At 45.7% G+C, this 19,410-nt stretch overlaps 1 protein-coding gene across 1 annotated transcript in view; it reads right to left on the reverse strand.

Annotated features, from left to right (window-relative positions):
* Nucleotides 1-851: 851 nt before the first annotated feature.
* Nucleotides 852-19,410, reverse strand: part of LOC107187714 (zygotic gap protein knirps-like) — a 38,812-nt gene continuing 20,253 nt past the window's right edge. The window contains exon 3 of the mRNA XM_015575868.1: nucleotides 852-2,961. Within this exon, the coding sequence (XP_015431354.1) occupies nucleotides 1,768-2,961 (1,194 nt within the window). The 3' untranslated portion in view covers nucleotides 852-1,767. The remainder of the gene's footprint in view (nucleotides 2,962-19,410) is intronic.

Below are 19,410 nucleotides of genomic sequence, written 5' to 3' on the forward strand. Positions count from 1 at the left end.
ATTGATTAATGGTCGTCTTCTCCGTGGTACGTACGGGGTGAGGCGGATCGAATTACTACTGACATGTGTAATTAACATCCGAGGTTTCTTAGGGAAAAAATGGGTCTGCGTGGAGGTCGATCGTCCTTAGGAGGGGTGTGTGGTTTTAGTTCACCTAATCTGTACTACAAGAAACTTGTGATTTTATTGAACTTTACCACAGACGAGGACTAGACATTTTATGCAATTTATTTTTGCGGTCCACTTTTCTGAGATTCCATACCTGGAATTCTAACATCAAGAAGAGATATTTCTTTGTGTTAGTAGTGACTAGAATTTAAGTTTATGATGAGTTATAATCGGGTGTGCAACTACGACAACTGCATAGTATGTACGTAGTTGTTAGAAATAGTATCACCAGGTATCAAAGCCTTCGAGCAAGTATTGAAATCGTCAAATTTTACCTTTTCCCACCAAATAAAGTGAATCTAATTCCTCAATAGTAGTTGTCCCATCTTAAACCCTGTTTGTTTCCAATTTCCTGGCAATCTGTTCAATCGTTGAAGATTCTAGGACCAATAACGAAGGACGACTGGGAAGGGTGGCAGAAGAAGTGACACAGATTCGTGTAGATTAAACAAAAATATTTTAATTCCGCGATACGTTTAGGTACTGGCCGCTCGTGTTCACCGCTTACGTGCTATTATGTACAAAACGAAACAAAAAAGACAGAGAGAGAGAGAAATAAAATATACGGTCCGCCTGTTACGCCAGCCGAGAGGTCGTACACCAAGCGGAAGCACAGAAGCGCGATACATTCTGATTCGTAGACGAAGTCCTTCCCCCCTCCCCCCTCCCATTTATTACCCCGATTATTTACAAGATGCACGATTGTTTTATACATCGACGTGACGTCATTTCTCTCGTTCGTTTTAATTACTGGCCTCTGATCGTGACAGGGTCGCGGATGCGCGAGGAAACACCGTTCCACGAGTGTTACTCGCCTCCCTCCGCTGCCCCGTAACACGCGTATGACAATATCGCTATACAACAGCGAAGAGAATATTACGGCGCGCGCGCGAGCGATCGTGCGTTCCCCGGTTCAGACGACATCCATAAAAGCGGTCCGTTTCCGAATTATACATACATATACATAAAGGATATTTGTATAAATATATTATATTAAGGCACTCCACTACTGGCCGGTATATCCGCGACTCCTCGGGTTTTTTTTTATACAGGGCTTACATAGTCGCATGGTGTATAAACGCGTACGATACAGCTCGCGATCGAGAAAAAAAAAAAGAAACAAAGAAACAGAAAAGAACCTCTAACATGTCAGAATTAAGGAGTTAAGTGAAATCAGCGATTAGGTCGACTCCGTTTCTCGCTCGCTTTCTAGCCGCTACCGCAATAAATTAATCTCGACTCCCCCGGATCGGTTCGATGGACACCTCTATGTACAGGATTTGAACACATTTTCGTGCCGGTCTCCGATCGTTGCTCCAGAACGATCGCCCCCCCCCCCTCGATTTTCGTTCGTTCCGAAAAATACAGAACGATTCCGTTAACGATCATCCAGCCGTCTTCTAGTTCCTTCGATGTTCCTTTTCTCCTGATCTCTGGCCTCGGAGAGACCATATCTATCCTCGTGACTTTCCCCCGTTTTTTCATCGATCCCCTCGAAGCCATCAGTCGGACTCTTTCGACGAGGATTCACCCGCACCTAATGGGTGCGTCAGTACTCGGGACCAGCCCGTCTTGGGCCTGCTGGTTCACCGGAAGCTTTCACAGCGACAGAGGTAGTTCCGTGGGCCTCTTCACTCCTAGCGTCAGGTCCAACGGTTTGCTCTTCGTCGTGGCCTCCTCTTTCACCGGACTGTCGCGATCGCAGTCGTTGTCGTTCGATCTGTTGTCCTCCTCCGACGACTGGCTGGGTCTGGGGGAGCTTCTGCTCGACCTGATGCTCAGATCGATCGGTTCGTCCTGTTCGACCGCTAGGCCGCCTGGACTGGGGCTGACCAACAACAGATCGCCGCCTCTGGGTGAATGCTGTGACGTTGCTGGGGTGACCAGACCAGGTGGCGGGTACATCAGTCCTAGACCTTGATGAGGATGATAGCCTGTCGTTAGAGTTACCGTAGCGTTGATCTTCCTCGCTGGGAAATCTCTTTCGGATAATGTCGGCGATGCAGCGCTGGCTTTGAAGTAGCTCAACGCTGAGTTACTCCTGGACTCGGTGTCCTGACCGTCGCCGCCGTCCACGGAGGATGCACCACTGTCGCTGGGTGTGTCCGCTGCCCTTTTGTACGTCGGCAGGAACGGTCTGAAAACGTCTGGCGGGCTGCACGGCACGCAGACGTCCTTTTGAGCAAAGTTCATAGGGAATATAGGCGATGCTGGGTGTTGCTGTTCCTGTTTATAGAACGGCGGGGGTGTTGTGTCCCTGGGTGGTGTGCCAGGCCGTTGTTGAGGGTTACCGCCGATCCTCTCGCGTTCCTTCTGCCAGGCCAGCAAGCGCAACTGGTTCTGAAGGGCCACATCGTCGGGGTGCGGTGACTTGTTGCCCCTTTCGTGTTCTTGCTTCAGCATCGCCACGTGTAGGAGGTGCGATTGGAGGGCTAGGTCCTCCTGACTAGGTGAAGCACGATCCTTTCCGTCCTTGTACACGCCGCCAGGCTGCTGTCCTTGGGGCTGGGGCAGAAATCCTGGCAGGAAACCAGGTCCAAATGGCGAACCAGCGCCCGGCGCCACGCCCATATTCTGACTCCCGTTGGTCTGTTCTTGCAGGAGACAGTGGATCTTGAACCAATTCGATCGACGACCGTATCGCGACCCAGACTTCGACATCCCGACCATCAGACATTTGCGTAGCCGACACGCTTTGCAGGCGGTCCGGTTCTTCTTGTTGATCACGCAGACGCCGCCGTTTTTGCACTCGGATATGCTGCCCAGGTTGTTGTAGGTGCGCCCGAAGAAGGACTGTAATCAGAAGAAAAATGATCGGTGAGTTACCAGCAGTTAACGATCGAGACTAAAATTGTATGTTCTTAAGTTGTTAATAATATTATCTATCGATCCATCGCATTGAAAGGGCGGTAGTATTTTATCGAATAGAAGTATAATATTTTAAAGTTTCATAAACTTGTGCTAATTTTCGTTTCACTTCTCCATGGGTGGCATTTATCTCCTATCGACAAAATAACGATTATTTATGGAGTATTAAGTTTACAGCGGACTTTTTTTCATTGCTCGGGTATATTTGGAGAAAATTCTATTGCCCCGATCGTACGAACCGTGATTTATTTCCTTGCCAGTCAAGTTTTTCACAGCTTGTTTCTTATCATTCGACGAACAGCGAATGTTTTCTTCTGCTTGCGTCTAATGGACTAACCGAGCGCGCATCTGCGAGGCTGGCTTCCGTTTATGACGTTCAGCCGTGGTGTGCGTTCATTAATGCTCGGCTGGTACCGTGTAATGAGACTTCTGCTCCGACATTATAATATCCTCTACGCTTTAATTAATTACCGGGTCCTTAAAGCTTACATTTGAAATACTATGCATCCTATCACAAACACACGACTATTTTCTTTACGTTCGATACTTAAATCACTCAGCCCATAATCGTTCACCTAGATTTCATTTCCATCCAGATCACTGAAAGTCGTTCGATGCTGAAAAATGCTACCATATCTTCCCGTGAGATCATAAAACGGATTCGTTCACCCTCGATTCGCAAATCGGTTTCCTAAACGGTAAAAATCCACTCGAGAAAACCGACTGGTTCGATGATAATAAATTTCCTCCCGAGGTGAACAGCGTCGCGAGAGTTATTGCAACAAATTTTTGCCACGGTTTCCACGAAAGGCAAAGTCATCCCGGTAACTTCCTTACGGGGACAGCGCGTTCGAAACAAATAGCGTATCGCCAGTGATGTTCAGGATCCTCTCTCGTTCTTTTCGTTACGTGGATTCTACTCTGCCAGATGTATATCTAGGACGAAGGGTCGTCCACGCCATATAAAGGGCCCCGACCGACGCGGCGGATCCGCGTTTCTCTAGCGGATTAAACGTCAGAGGTTAATGTTACGCACGTCACGGGAATTAGCATGCCTAGAAGTGGAGGGAACAGTCGACGGGGGTGGCCGAGGGTGGTGCACGAGATTGAGCGCACAGCCGCTCGTAAAGTTAAACTCACGCCTGTCGGCCGACCAATAAAACCGCCTCGAAACCGGCGGACATCGCAGCTCTAATTTACGACAGAGATTCCTCTGTGTCTTGGGAACCACTTTGAGATTTCGAGGATTCTTGAATCGGTGAACGATTCTCCGTTTTTTCGATCGGCGTTTTATATTATAATAAATAACGTAGAGTACGTTTAATGGCTTCTTTATATTATACTGTTAACTTGTTTCCAGGTATAATATAGACAGTCAACTGTTTAGTAATTAACTTGGTTATTCTTGGGTCGTAAATAATAACACAGTCATAATTCAGAGTGTAGGAGGTGCACCAATGAATATGATGTTAGAACACGTTGACTGCCACTTGATCAACGGCGTCATTAAATTACAGGATGACATATTGAATTTCTAGAGGAACATTTAACCCTCAACCGTCCCTTGTGTCAAGTGGACACATCTTTTTCCTAGGAAATTATGTTATTCTGTCATGTGTAAGTAAATTTAACTGAAGCTCCGGAAGTTTTGTTTTGAAAAAATTTGCATGTTTAACTATTTATCCCTTCATTATATTAATGTTTTACCACTGTGTCAGTTTGACACCGATGTTTTCTGAATATAATTAGTAGTACAGTAATAATGACAGTCAAGTAAATGCATAAATACTTATACTATCCAAAAAATAAAAAACTGTGGTATTCAATGTATTAACATTCCATTAACATCTCCACATAACGGATGAAATATTACAGTATCGATACATTTACGATTCAAATACTCCAGATATCCCTAGAAAAACGTCGAAATACCGATACGCTCCGAGACGAATAGAATCAAACGAATGCCAGCGCGGATAATCTCAAGCGTGTACCGCTTCGAATGCATAAACGTGTTCCACGGTCGCAGAAACAAACCCACATGGACCTGACTCAGCCACGTCCATATTTCACCGGTCTACCGGAAACGCTCGGATTCTGGGTTTCACCTGACGCATACCCACGTGGGCGGCCCGCTAACGGTCTGAGACGCCGAAAGCTCGTGGTTAGCGGTACTCGACCAAAATGGGACCGAGGAATCATCCAGCTGATGGTGATGTCCACGCGATCGATCCGTGACCGACATTTCGGCCTTCGAGACGTATGCCCAGTGGATTGATCCGACCTCGTGTCATCGCGTTGCTATGAGTCAGCTTCGTGGCGAACGCGATTGTCGTGAGAAAACTGGTTGGTCCCCTCGCAATAAGAATCACTGAATCGTCAAGGATACCTTGGTGTATTAACTGTGTAATAAGGATTGGTTTATTAACCGGGAAATCAGCGTAAACGTGGAATCGAATGATTCGAAGCGTCAGGTAGGGTGCATCGGTGATTAATCGAATGTTAACGGCGCGATCTGGGAACAACGCCGGACGGTTGACAAACTGGTAATGATCGCGAGATGGGAGCAGTAGGAATGAGGGGGACCAGCGGTACTACGCAATCTACCGGCAACGATCTTAGATCGCGATGTTGGGACGCGTTGGAAACGGCTCCCGTACGCCAGATGATCCTTGGCTGTCACCGCGACTGTGTGAAAGGGGTCACGGTGCCGCGTGGTGTTTGCGCGCACGCGAAAACCAGCGCACGGCCGACGGTATCCGATCGCTTCCGCCTACGAAAATGCTCATTGTCCGCGGATGGAATATGATCTAGTGTATACACGCGTTGTGTCGGCCTTTGTATACCGTATTCCCGTGTGGACTCGGAACGAGAGACTTTCGCGGGATACGGGAATATTATATATCGAGGGGGAGGAGGAAGATGGGGGAACGCAGAGGCGGACAGCGTGAGTCCGAGAGACCGTCCCGTTAGAAAGCGTTTACTTCGCGATCGGAATCACCGCGAGATGGTTTAAATCCTACCCGATACACTTGAATTCTGGTTTTATGGAGAAACTACAGGCACGGCGCGATTCGTGAGCGAGCCGGATAGATTGATTATTTTGATTAATGCCTCGATCCTGAGACCCCTATAGCCAACGGTATAGCGGAAAACCGGAAATTTTATGTTTCGGGCTTGTTTGAACTCTGACCTTGAATTTCACTTGAACGCATTCTACAGTTAGAGCTCAACACTAGGTGTAATTGCGATAGAAGGATGTATGCAACTGAGATTTGTCCGGACGTCACTGGAGAGATTTCTGGGCAGGGTAATGTATCGTTGATGGAGGACTTTGACGCATGGGAAACGGTATAGTCAAGTGATTTCAATGCGTGCGATGTGCTGTAACCTCAATGCTTACTGTCGGACACAGAATATCGAAATATTCTTAGAAATGTGTTGGTGATTGTGAAAATGGTGTAAGTTAAAAAGGAAAAAATTCAGCTTTTTTTCACATAGATTATATTTGAATATTGGGGCAAGGATGACGAATTTTGATCATCGCGTAGGTTCAACCATTACTGTAGCGTTTGCATTACCTAACTTAGCACTAGAACTACCAAAGCAGTCAAAATGACTGGTTAGTAGAATATTCTAACGATGATTAAAATGTTATCACAATACACTTTCTCAGATCTTTCAGTAGTTCCATTATAATATGAAAATGAAGAAATTGATTAATTAAAGAATTTGAATATATTTAAAAGGTTCTCATGATTACAGATCTGACGGACATAAATATACATTCATCATCGGTAGTTTTAGCGTTAGTATACAAGCATGACATATTCTACAAATGACAAGTTACAGTAGAGTTTCAACCTAGGGGATGATCCAAATTTGGCAACCTTCCTCTGTGGAAGAACATTCAAAACGAAAAATACACGACTTACACCACTTTCATAATAATAAATAACATCTCTATTATAATTAATTTTTTCTATCATACGCAACACTCAGTTAACGCCACTGTTTCCAAATTCATCCGAAAAATATCGATTTTTCAAATGAAACGCCGACGTCGGAGCGGAAAGCAAGCGTGTTTACAATCGCGATTGCGTCGCTGGAGTCGGTCAGCTGTGCGTATCTTGACCGTAGACAGAAAACAAGGTGGACAACGGGATTCGCGTTGATTGCGTAAGAGGCGTGCGAGCGCGCGTGTTCCGCCGCGGTCGTTTCAAGTTTTCCTTTTTTTGCCGGTCCTCCGTGGTCCGCTCGCGGAATCACGTAGCGGCGGCGTGCAACGTTCGCGAATCAAACGTCCGAGAAAATTCCGGTACGGCTGAAATGCGTTGCCATTTAGGGGGACGACTGCGACAAATCCGTCATGGACAGACCGGAGATTATCACGAATCCAGAGCCGGCATGCCCGGAATCCCGAACCGATTTGTAACGCCATATAAAACCGCGACACACGGGGAAATCGCGCGTTGTCCGTGATCGTGAACGGCAAACCCGCCGCTGGGAAAGTTTGACAAATTGTCGACGGGATCCGGCAAGAACAACCATCGTGCCGTATATACCGTGTGTCGCCAAAAAAAAAAAACGGTCTCGTGAAAATTCATAGGTGTACTTTTACTGTCGATTTTTTAGGTTCTTTATGCTCGGAACTCTTCTCTACTTTGTCGATCGGTACGGATTTCAAATCCACCGTCTTGAATACTGTTGCAAATAACCCGACTGCATACTTTGTTCGACCGTTACGATCTTCCTTTCTTGCGGTACACTACTTTTCCTTCCATCGAAGTCAATGTGAAAGTTCAAAGAACAAATTCGAAAGTACAGTAGGACACCTTGAGATACTTTCCGTGTTACACGCAAAATGTTAAAACTAAATGAAAAAGATTTTCCTATTATAACGAAAAAAGAACGTTAAGTTATTATTCATTTTTATTTCGCGATATAGGAGCGAGTTCTAGTGTATTAAATACAGTGACTCACAAATTTCTTAACAGACGGCTGTCACATTTATTTGGCCAAATTACAAACCAAACCACGAATCTCACCATAAAATTATGAAACCATGATAAAAGTAAAAAATCACGAAGATACACAAGTAGAAACTGCATAAAATTTTTTACAATTAATTATAATTTCAAAAACATATGAAAGAATGCAAGAATCACTGTAAAAGGAATACTAACATAAAATTTAGATCTTGCGTTAGATAAAGGTTCTACAAGGCTGTTTCCAAGCTCAACAGTTTCTCAGCATTAGGGAATCGATGAACGAAACCTTTTTGCAAGGAACGAGTGAAATAAAATCGGCGATCAATTTCACGCGTGTACGGGGCCACAGCGCCGAACACGGTCATTTCTTCGATCCGGCGTCGGGAATGCGATTGGCACGGCGTTTGCTAAGCTCGCGCAGCGAGAGAACAATTTCCTCGTGAGGAGACAAGAAAGAGTAACAGAGAGGGGAAGCGTAGAAGGAAAAAAAAAAATCCAATCGCGCCGATAGTTTCCCGCACGTGACAGGAATCCGAGCTGCGAGGCAATCGGCGCTGTCTCAAGCGTAGCTGAAACGGCTGCGATTGTAAATGGTCGACGCGTTGGGCGCGGATCAACACGCTGCTCTTCGTTCCAGGAACACAAGATTTTCGTCTGTCGCAAATCTTTGTCCGGGCGACGATTGCTCGCGTCCACGACGACGATTCCGCGAATACTCGCGACCTTTGTCCGTGCGACATCGCGAGCAGCTCTAAGTGAACCCGCAAACACGACTTTCTGCGGCCGACAGACGCGGATGACGTTGCGAGTTAACGCGATTAGAGGGACGATCGAGGCTGAAATAATTTTCAGCCGTGACAATCGTGGATCACGCTGATGCTCGATTTTGCACGCGCGAGACAATGCATCGCGAGCGATACACGTCTCGTGATTCACGATTACGTAAATGTGGCGCTTTATGATCGCGGAAAAACGTACCGGTTGGATGTCTGCTGTTTTATAATCGAATGTTTATAGCGACGGAATCACGGTTGTGGGAAATATTAACCCTTTCTGAGCAGTATTTTGAGTTTCGAATTCTTTGTGATTTTGCTTATAGGATATTCGTACAGTAGTTAAAAAGGTGATAAAGTTCACTTCTAATATTCTTTTTATACTTTAGATAATATATAAATCCAAATCACGACATATGCAAATAAATTTCCAGGTTTGGGTGCTCGTCATTAGATGAAGTGCAACAAATAATTGGGTAAATAAGTAATTGTAGGTAATAGGACTATATAATCGAATTTTGAAAGGTGGTATTGGTATACTAATAAGCTCGAAAGGACTTAATCCTTAAGGAAAGTGTTGTACATATGTTAACGACCCTCTGGGAACTTACGGGGCTAGATTTTTTAAGCTGTACAGACGTTGATATAATTCGGTATAATCTAGTGACCAGTTCAGGTTTTTGCTCACTGCGGTATAATTATACTTTATTCTCCGGTATTAATAGCGTTCCAAGCGTTTTTATGTGGTTAATAAGGATAATTAATACTGCAGAAATAATTAGCTTAACGCAGCTGGAGCCGCAACCCGCAACTTTGATACACAATGTTGTTCTCCCGAGACATTACTACGGACTTCTTACTGTCTAGCTGGACAGGTCATTTCACATTCCCACGTCCTTAATATAGATTCTTGATACATACTCGAGCGAGTAAGCGGCGTGTGAAACAAGGACGCGAAAGATAAATGAAAAGGCCGAGGATACGAGGAAGATCGTTCCGAGAAAGGGAGGGGGCGTCAGACCAGAAGAAACGGAAACGGATGGATAAAGGCTGCGACTCTAGACCAAGACGACACGATCTTGTGATACGTAGGTGCGAGGATGAAAGCACTGGTCTGTCTCACAGGTGCCTCGGTCGATTGTAAAGAAACAGAATGAAAGGAAGAACGAACGAATGTGTTAAATATCTTGTAGAGACAATAGCAGCTGTCTGAAAAGATTGTTGAGACTTTTAACAAAAAACTGTAGAGGATCTAATAATTTCGAGTTTAAGAAACACAAGAAAATAATATCGACAAACAGCCGAAAACTTCGGAGTTTTTTTATAATTCTATAGATGATAGCCTTATACTCTTCAAAACTAGTTACAAGTAACGACTCGCAGAACATTTTTAGGGTGGAAAAATCGAAACCTTTCATATGAGTTAGCATTCAAAAAAAAATTTCAATACGTGGCAGTTGGACGAAATTGTCATAAAGAAATTTTTTTTATCTTCCAAAGGACAAACATCAATTTATTATTAACCATGGAAGATTTGTACCGTGTATTATTGTTCTCAGACCCTTTCGTATCAGAACAACCTCAGTAAAAAATATCACAGAGAATTGAGAGCACTATCATGAACCGTTCATTTATCTATTTTAATTTAAATAAAATTTTTTATTCCTTAAGCTAAACAATCGTATGAGCCCTTGAAGATTTCATTGCTTCGGTACTATTGTCCTGGACCAATGCGTTGCAATAGCCTCCCGATTACAGTCTAACCTCATTTCAACATTTAATTTACGTCTCAGTGACACACTGCCAAGCATTACTCTACACCCCAAAATACGTACTAAATCATAAAACTGCTTCAATCAACATACTCTTATACGTGAATCATAAAATGCATCATCGTTCGGAGCACGAGTTCAAGAATCAGCAATACATCGAAGAATGTGCTCTTCGTCGCTCAAAAAACGAGACCATAAAACCGGTCATCGGTGCGTCAACCGACGTTAACCACCAATTTCCCAGAGGTGGTCCCAAATAGCGCGTGACTGCGACGCAGCGTCTCGCCGTGACCCTGATCCACCAACGATTGAACGTGCGCGCGCGCACAATTCAGGCCCCATCGATGTTCCGCGGAATCCACGCGTCATCATCCTCGGTTCCAGCGAATCCCCGTTTACTGCTCGCGTTTCCTTCCTCCCGTGACTTTCCCATCATGGATGACTCGACGATGCTAGGCGAGATCTGAATTCCGTGTCCTGGCACTACGTGGTACCACCTGTGCTGCACACGTTCGCAGGTAATAATCGGTCACGCTGTTTTCGCGACGTCCCCCCCCCCCCCCCCCTCCATTCGCTGGGAAATCGTTTTCCACGTTTCTCGAGCGCAGACGCGAAAAAGTAGACGATCTGTGAGGGCAGAGTGAATCGCTAACGAGAATCGTTCCACGTAATGACTTATCTAGATCTTCCTGGCTATTTCTAGCTGTCGCTGGCGGCCGCCTTGCCGCGAGAATAGCACACGTCTCGAGGATTGTTATTCCAGCTTTTCTCGATCGGTCGCTACGCGCATGACTGGGCACGCGGTATGATCGACATTTCACCCAGATTGATTCCCTCCCGCCCGATAGGAGATTCCTTTTTCCGTGTACGTTTTACGTTCAGCGATCCAACGAACGGAACGACACGCGCGCTGTAGAGAGGTTCCCAGAGGTCTCGCGACCTTTCGAAATGGAAAGTTATGGCGAGTTGCTGGAAAGATGATGACTTCGAGACTTCGTACGAACGAGCTCGCCGTTCGGTAGCGAGAGAGGATTATTTGGCGGCGATCCAAGAGTGCTTCGTCTGAAACGGGATCGTTGAAATCTGGCCGAGTGACGTCACGATAGGCAACGGAGACCTTGGCTGATGGTACGGTCTGCATGCCGAACACACCGTGGAATCGAGCCACTCTCGTTTTCGTTTCGATTTTTTCAACCGATGTTACGTACGCTTTTTCATAAATCTGATCGGATTAAATGGTAGTATTTAATGTATTTTAATACGTTTTGGGTAACGTAATAATGGAGAATTAGTTTGTAGAGATTGTTTACTTCCGAGAAGTTCCACGGTGGTCTTCACGTGTCACGAGGGACTTTAATGCCGTGTCATTCGAGTTCGCGCGGTTTAACGCACTTTTATGACGCGGGGATCGCTTCCATGTTCTACGTACATACGACCGGCGATTGAATTGCAGATCGCGGCGAGGGGACAGTTCCTAACTGCGGGAACAATGAACGACGGTCATTGTATGCTGATTCCACATCGCGATTTTGTAAGTTCGTTTCTCCCGGCGCTACGTGCGGGGAAATGATGTTTAACGCTCGGTGAAATCGATTTTCGTTTTCGCCTTCCTCGGAAATGGCGCCTGTTTGGTATCGATGTATTATTTTTACTAACAAAAATGAATAACATATGCGAGTGTTCCATTAAATCCCAAAACGACCTAATTACAACAATAAAATAATTCTTTCTATGAGTCTATATAAATCTAATTATAAGGAAAATTACGGAGAAGATTTTACACGCAAAAGTCTGCTGAAAATGTGGAATAAACTTTTTGCGTACGATGTTTCGTTTTCGAGAAAATCGAATTTGAATATCTGCTGTAGAATAGGACTCGACGAAAGCGTCTGATCATTGAATTCCATTTCTACTTATTTCTGGTTAAAATTAATTATCTCGTATATGAGGCAACATACAGAAAACATTCATCGAACTTGTACGTATTCGCGCTGATAATAAGTAGAAACAGACTGTAATGAACAGACGCGTTACCCAAGACCTATTCTACTGCAAGTTTATCCAGCAGATTTTCAATATCAAATACATCGAAAACGAAGCATAGCACGACAAAATTATATTTCATATTTTCGATTCATTTTTACATCTAGAATCTCTTCCTACCGGGTTGTACCACCATTTCGGAACCACTCCGTACATCCCCTATCTTACAATAATTCCGACTGTCTGTAATGTACGAAAATGAGAATTACATGCAGTAAAAATCCTCCATTTCGTTCATCTTTCAATTTTCCTCTTCAATATACCGCCAAAATATTTTCGAGTAACGTATTCACGCGGTAAGAAGCGTCGTCGTCGTCGAAACGGCGGCGGTCCCCGATCAGGAAGTCATCGATCTTCGCAGCGGCGAGACGAGCCCGTGTTTCAGTCGTCGTCGTCCCGCAAGCTCGCATCCCCCTTTGCGTCCGACTGGGCGCTTTATGGTCGCGGGCAAGATCGTACGTCAGCGATTTTTTCCGGCGGCCCGATATGGTCGGGGGGAATTTGTCTGCGCGCGAGCTATTTGCTTACATTAGTCGGTCGCGATCCGCGCCGCGGAGGAGCCGTTCAGTCTATCTCGAACGAACACCGTACGACGAACTACGTGTTCCGTGGATCCTTCCTCGGATAGCCCAGCATGCCGGGGATTGATGCACGGGAGAGGATTCACGCTCCAGGAAGACACGATAGACGCATTGTACGTACGTCGAAGGTTATACATTAGCAACTGAAAGTTTGGAAGCGGTTCCGAATTATTGGGATCGCTTCTCTTGGAGGGTACAATTTCCGTCTGGAGTTTTCTGTTATTACAGAATAGTTAATTTTCTTTTTTTCTAGTTTTAAATTTCGAGACACTTTCAAGAACACAGTTTAAGAATGATCAATAATTGACACGTTGGATGTACCGTAGGGTGACTGGCACTCGAATTGCCAGTGGCATTATGGGATTGGCATTGGTGACCATCGCTGTCAATATTAATAAAATACTTAATTTAACTGAACTGTAATATTTGTATGCTTTTCGATAGTATTAATACTGGAGCATGAACTGGTAACCTTCCAGAAACTAAATGTTCCCGAAGTATATGATGACATAGTTTAATTCAATTATTTTATATAACATTTTATTCTTATACATTCTGTATAACGAAGAATTCACTTCAGCGTTATGACTGAAACTTACGAAAATTCCCCAGTATTCAACGTTTTAACCCCTTGCCTTACGATTTTCTTAACGTCCCCATTCTCTAGAATTACTTTGTTGCGCATAATTTCCCACAAACGAAACAAATTCCGCATTTATTCCAACTGTACAATTACTCTAAAAGTTAAATATTAATACCAGAGTTGTTACTATTAAACCGAAATAATAATCATTTTAATTGAATCAATTTTCAAATCGTCGATGCAAATCTAACGGGATGTTACAAGGGTTAATCAAATCTTCCCTTTCTCTGGTCCCCCAACTTCCCATCTCATATTTCGATGTACCCTCATACCAATTTATTTGATAAGAATATCATCAATAATGTACTCGAAGAACAGAGTTTGACCGTACGCAGGCGAAAGGTCTCGCTAAAACGATGGAACAGCGTCCAAACTTTCTGTCGATAGTGTACGCACGCGGTGGTCCCGCGATGGAAAGGGTACGGGGGCTCTTGCGTCGGTACGTGAGAAAAGCCCCGGACAAGAAGAAACCGGCGGGTTCGATCGACGGATACCGAAGAATTATTTCTTAAGGTTGGCCATCGAGCTGCGAGAAAATCCTGCTTCGTCGGACGAGAGGGGCCCCACGATGGAAAAGTTATGGTCGGACGCGAACGAGATTGCAACGGTCTGCGCTCGCGCGCGCGCGTTTCACTCTCTGGCGTCGTCCTTTTCCACTCGGCGCGCAATCGCGCCGGTCGAATCTAGCCGCGGCTGAGACCGATTCAATTGGATACAATCGGGCATCGTTCGTACATACCCGATGATCACGATACCCGACGAGTTTCACCTGAACGTTTCGTAGGCTCGATTAGGATTACAAAGTCGAGAGAGGAAACACCGTTCGTGGCTGCGCGGAAAAGTCTCTCTTCGCCCCGAAAATGGTAAACCGGCGAGTACGGTCACGCGGGTGAAAGATATGTAGAGAGAGAGGCAGAGGGAAAGAAGATCTGGGAGGATCGAGAAGCGTGATCGATCGCGCAGGACCGGTGATTTATTCGTTGCGTGCGCCTGGAAAATGTCTTGCAGCGTGGATGTCCCGGCTCAAAGGCCGCGCGCATACCATTATCTCTCTCCCGCGAGATGGATTTAATTGCTCGATCATATTCAGATGGAAGAGAGAAAGATTAAGAAAGAAGGGGGATGCAACGGGGAAAATGTCGAACGATCGACGTGGCTTGGTTTCGCAACAAGTCGATAAATTGTTCAGGGACTGCCACCGATTGTTTATCGAATCGCTACCGGACGGTTGCTTAATCGAGGCGTAATCTCCGATCGATCGCTGCCTACGTTCCCTATTATGTCCTCGGGGAAAAGAACGCACCGATCAAATTTCTCGACTGTGGTAGAGGAGAACGATCTTACGAAATATTCATCTCTGTGACACGTTTAAATCAAGCTTCAACATTACCGGGAGGGGGGGGAAAAAAAATCGTTAAAGTCCTCTTGGCTAAGAACTCCCAGCCAGTCGACTAATAAATTCTCTGAACTGCTTTCACTCCTCAACAGTCGAGATAAACACGCTTCTGGAGGGAGGGGAATACCAGCACGGTGGAACGCTAATTTTCAAGAATCGAGAGATGCAGGAGTAGACGATAACGTGTCGCGATACCCGCCGTACGATCCCGCGAAAACAATACGGAGTTTCCTCGTTACACGAGAGGCCGGGCGCACGAGAGAACGAGCGTTTCTAGCCGACCTTACTCAATCCGAAAGATCATCCACGATGCACGCCACCGTCGTTTCTTTCTTCCTCTCTCTCACTCTTTCTTCTGGCAACGACGGTGGGATCCACGGAGGCAAACGACGACAACGACGACGACGTCGACGGGGTCACGTGAATCCGATTCCAGCGTGATAATCGTTCGACGAACGCTTTCCACGGCTGCCTGGCGTTCGATATTTCATCCGAGGGACCCGTGCTCGCGTGACTAAGAAACCGGGTAGGTAACCGCGGCCGCCTCGTTTGCGAACCAGGAACGACGACGATTGTCCCGCGGACAGACAGACAGATTTACCAGACAACGGGGCCTCCGCCGCCAACGTAGACACCCCGAGAGAGACGAGCGGTGTATTTACGAGTCTCGCGACCCGCAGACAGCGCCTCTGTCTCTCGCCTCCGGTGAAAGCGGTGACGACGAATTTGAAAAAAAGTGTACCGAAGACGATTTAATTCGAATCCACGATCTCTGGGTGGGTGTCTGCGACTGGTAAACAAACCATTTCGGAATTGTATTTAGGACGATCCGTAGCCTTGTAATATAGTGACTTTCTAAGATCTAGAAAAGAGTTCGTAGAATAAATACACTGGAAATATCGGGCATTGCCAGAAGTCTCTATAATCATCGTAATCCGCTGGTTTAAGTTTCGTTCGCGGCACGTTTACTTCGTCGGAAGAAATAGAAAGAGTTCCATGAAATTCCAGACAGTAAGTAGACTTTAGTCAAGCAGAAAATCCTGTCGATTGCTCAAGAATTAATACAGTCTCGGTGACTTCAACGCGTGGCTCATGCGTGTTATCCCGATACCGTGAGTATCGAATGTACGGAGGAACAAAGACAGAAGGTGAACAACCTGATAGTCGATTAAACCAGCAGACAGGATTATGAAAGTTTTCGTAAACAGTTCGATCGAGAAACTGGAATAATAAAGATTCGAAAATCATCATCGGAGAGGATGCTCGTTGTCACCTGTGGTGACGACAGCCAATGCAAATAAGGATGTACGCAATCCTTCGGCTAACGTATTCAGCGACCGAAATTTCACGCCGCAACTCATTACACGGTGCTTCTGTTCCAGTTGGACGAGAAGGACAGCGATTTTTGATGGTTCTCGTTTTGAACACACCTCGAGTCCCGTATTCATGGTCTCCTGAAGCCTCTTTCCACAGAATTGGACGCGGTCTAGTCGCTGCCAAGAGCGTTAGTCCAGGTTCGCGAGGTTCCAACGGTTTCGTCAATCGGTGTCTCTGTCCGTTTGCGCAAGTTCGATCGTTCTGAAAAGATCGCTCGCGGACGTGAGCTCGGATCGTCGCGATGACGACGATGGTTGCGCAGGGCGACGGGGAACCACCACGGCGGCCGTCCCATGAATGCTAAACGACGATCCTCAAGGGCGCGACGGCTGTGGCAAGAGCGACGCGAGCGCGGGCGTGAACTGGGCCATCCAGATGATAGCTTCGGGTCTGATTTCCATTCCGTGACAATGTGTGGAATTAATTTCGTCACTTTTATTATAGAAATCAGAGGATGTTCAATGTGGGAATACTGTGTTCGATTTTTAAATTAGTTACCTGATGGGTGATGGTAATACATGGACTTCTTCATAATTGCTCATAAGTATTAGGACATTTACCGAATGTCCAATAAATATGAAAGTTTGATGTGGATGTTATTTAGAGGATATTAAAGCTGAGGATAACGTTTGTGGCACAATAAAGTAATAAACGTGGGCTTGAATATGTCATTTTTACGAAATATCACATTTCTTTCATCCAGTACAGCAAATTCTCGGTAAGTGCCCGGAAGGATATCGACGTTAAATACTTCTGCTTTATCCCCACTACTGGGATGTTTCGCACTGGAGGTTCAGTCTGAAATGCACTTCGAACAGATTGGACACATTTCATGAAATGCAGAAATCGTGTCCCTCTGCGTTAACTGCTCCTACGCGTAATGTATTTATTCTTCCCATTTATCTAACCATCTAGTTTCCAGCACAGAGTATTCACTACCTTTAAACTGGACGCAGAAAAATTTGTATGTCCTAGCGATCAGGTACTATTTCCGAGGTGTGCATTGGGTGCATTTCCTGTCCAAGTGACTCGTCCTTTCTGTTTTATTTTCTATGATAAATACATCGACCAAACGTACGAACAAGTACAAAGTCTGCACGCGAGGGTGTGTCGCGAGTAATCTTAATTCGCGAGACGGCTGTAAATTATGTGGGGCGTTAAATTATGTCACGGTTATTACGATTTCAACGGCGGATCCGCGACGAGCGGGTGGACAAGCCGTGAGCAGGTTCGCGTCGTGACGTCGGGATCGATAGATCGCGATTTATTGGCTCGTAAAAGGAGCGTAAAAGCGGACGTCGCCGCGATTTGGCCCACATACGGAGCCAGGTGCTGCTGGCCGTCGAGCGTTTCCGCGCTACGCCGGGCACCCTGCCCGCTCGTAAATCGCCGCTTTATACGAGCGACGCGTTGCGGTTCGTGGTTTCCTCCCCTCTGTCACGTTTTACGCTCCTCGAGGTTAGGACTCCGGCGAGGTTAGGCCACACGCTTCCGATGGGAGACGACGACGACGACCACGATAAATAGCCATGGGAAGATTCCCGGAGGAATCTGTCCGCCATTTTTTTTTTGTTTCTACGTGTTCATGGCTCTTCCCCTTCGTGTGACGAGAGAAACTATCCTTTCATGCTTTCGGGGTCAGTCTGATTAAGAGACACTTTATATTTTAACCTTTACATTATTCATACTCTTCGTCATCTTTTATGCACCTTTTCTATATTTTTATGTACTTTCTTATCGGAGAACGTCCTAGTTACTATTATTTACTATACTACCGGTCATAAGTATCAGGATACTTGGTTCTAATAAAAATTATGTATATTTTGGACCATTTTTAGTACTTTACGGAAGTGTTTTCCATTGAGCTGTCACATCGCCCAAACGATATTTATTTTGTCACATCTATCTCCTATTCGACAATTGTCCTAATCCTTATAAACGGGATGTATTCTCAGATCCCTTTCAATTGCCATACACACATTACCGCTGGCAACTATTGGGACACCTAGTCTGTGCGAAGAAAATACCATGTTTCATAAAACATATATTCTTTTAGGCTTCATTTATTACTTCATAGTAACATACTCGTTTCACGTTGACCTCCAACATCCCCCAAGCAATATTTCTATCACGCTACCAACAATTTCGTGATGCCCCGTGACATTTACTATATCTCCGATAAGTATCATTACACTTCTAACCAGCAGTGTAATCGATATATATCCACCATTATTTTCATCATTTCCATCGGGTCATTTATTCCCCAGTAGCCTAATAGTCACGAATGGATTACACACCATTGAGAATCACCGAACAAGTTGAAGCAAATCTAGTTCCCAGTTCACCTAGCCGATCGTCCGTAAATATCTCACGCGGCGTCGACACCAAAATGCCGGCGGAAGATGCACGGTCGGTGCCGATGCCCCGGTAAATCGACCTCGCGAACCCGCTGGCGAAGTCGAGCGCAGGTGACACGGAAACTCCGCTCGACCCTGCTCGCGCGAGTACTTAGTATACCGCGAGCCAGCTCGGAAACACCGCCGTAAACTCGATTATAGAGGCAATCTCCTCGCGATATCTCCGCCGTCCAGGCCCACAATTAGCTCTCTCATAAAGCCGACGTTAGGCCAGGCAATAAGGTGGCGCGTGTTAACACACGCGGAGAATCCGAGAAGCGATGCCGACGGCGGCCACAGCGCACTCTTCCGCCTCCCCCGCTCCGCTCTCTTTCGCCGCGCGCGGCTTCCCCTTTTTCTACGTAACGGCGCAAAGCGAGGCGATTCGGTTGGCAACTTCGT

This window comes from Dufourea novaeangliae, unplaced genomic scaffold, assembly GCF_001272555.1.
Source record: "Dufourea novaeangliae isolate 0120121106 unplaced genomic scaffold, ASM127255v1 scaffold101, whole genome shotgun sequence".
Taxonomy (NCBI): Eukaryota; Metazoa; Arthropoda; class Insecta; order Hymenoptera; family Halictidae; genus Dufourea; species Dufourea novaeangliae.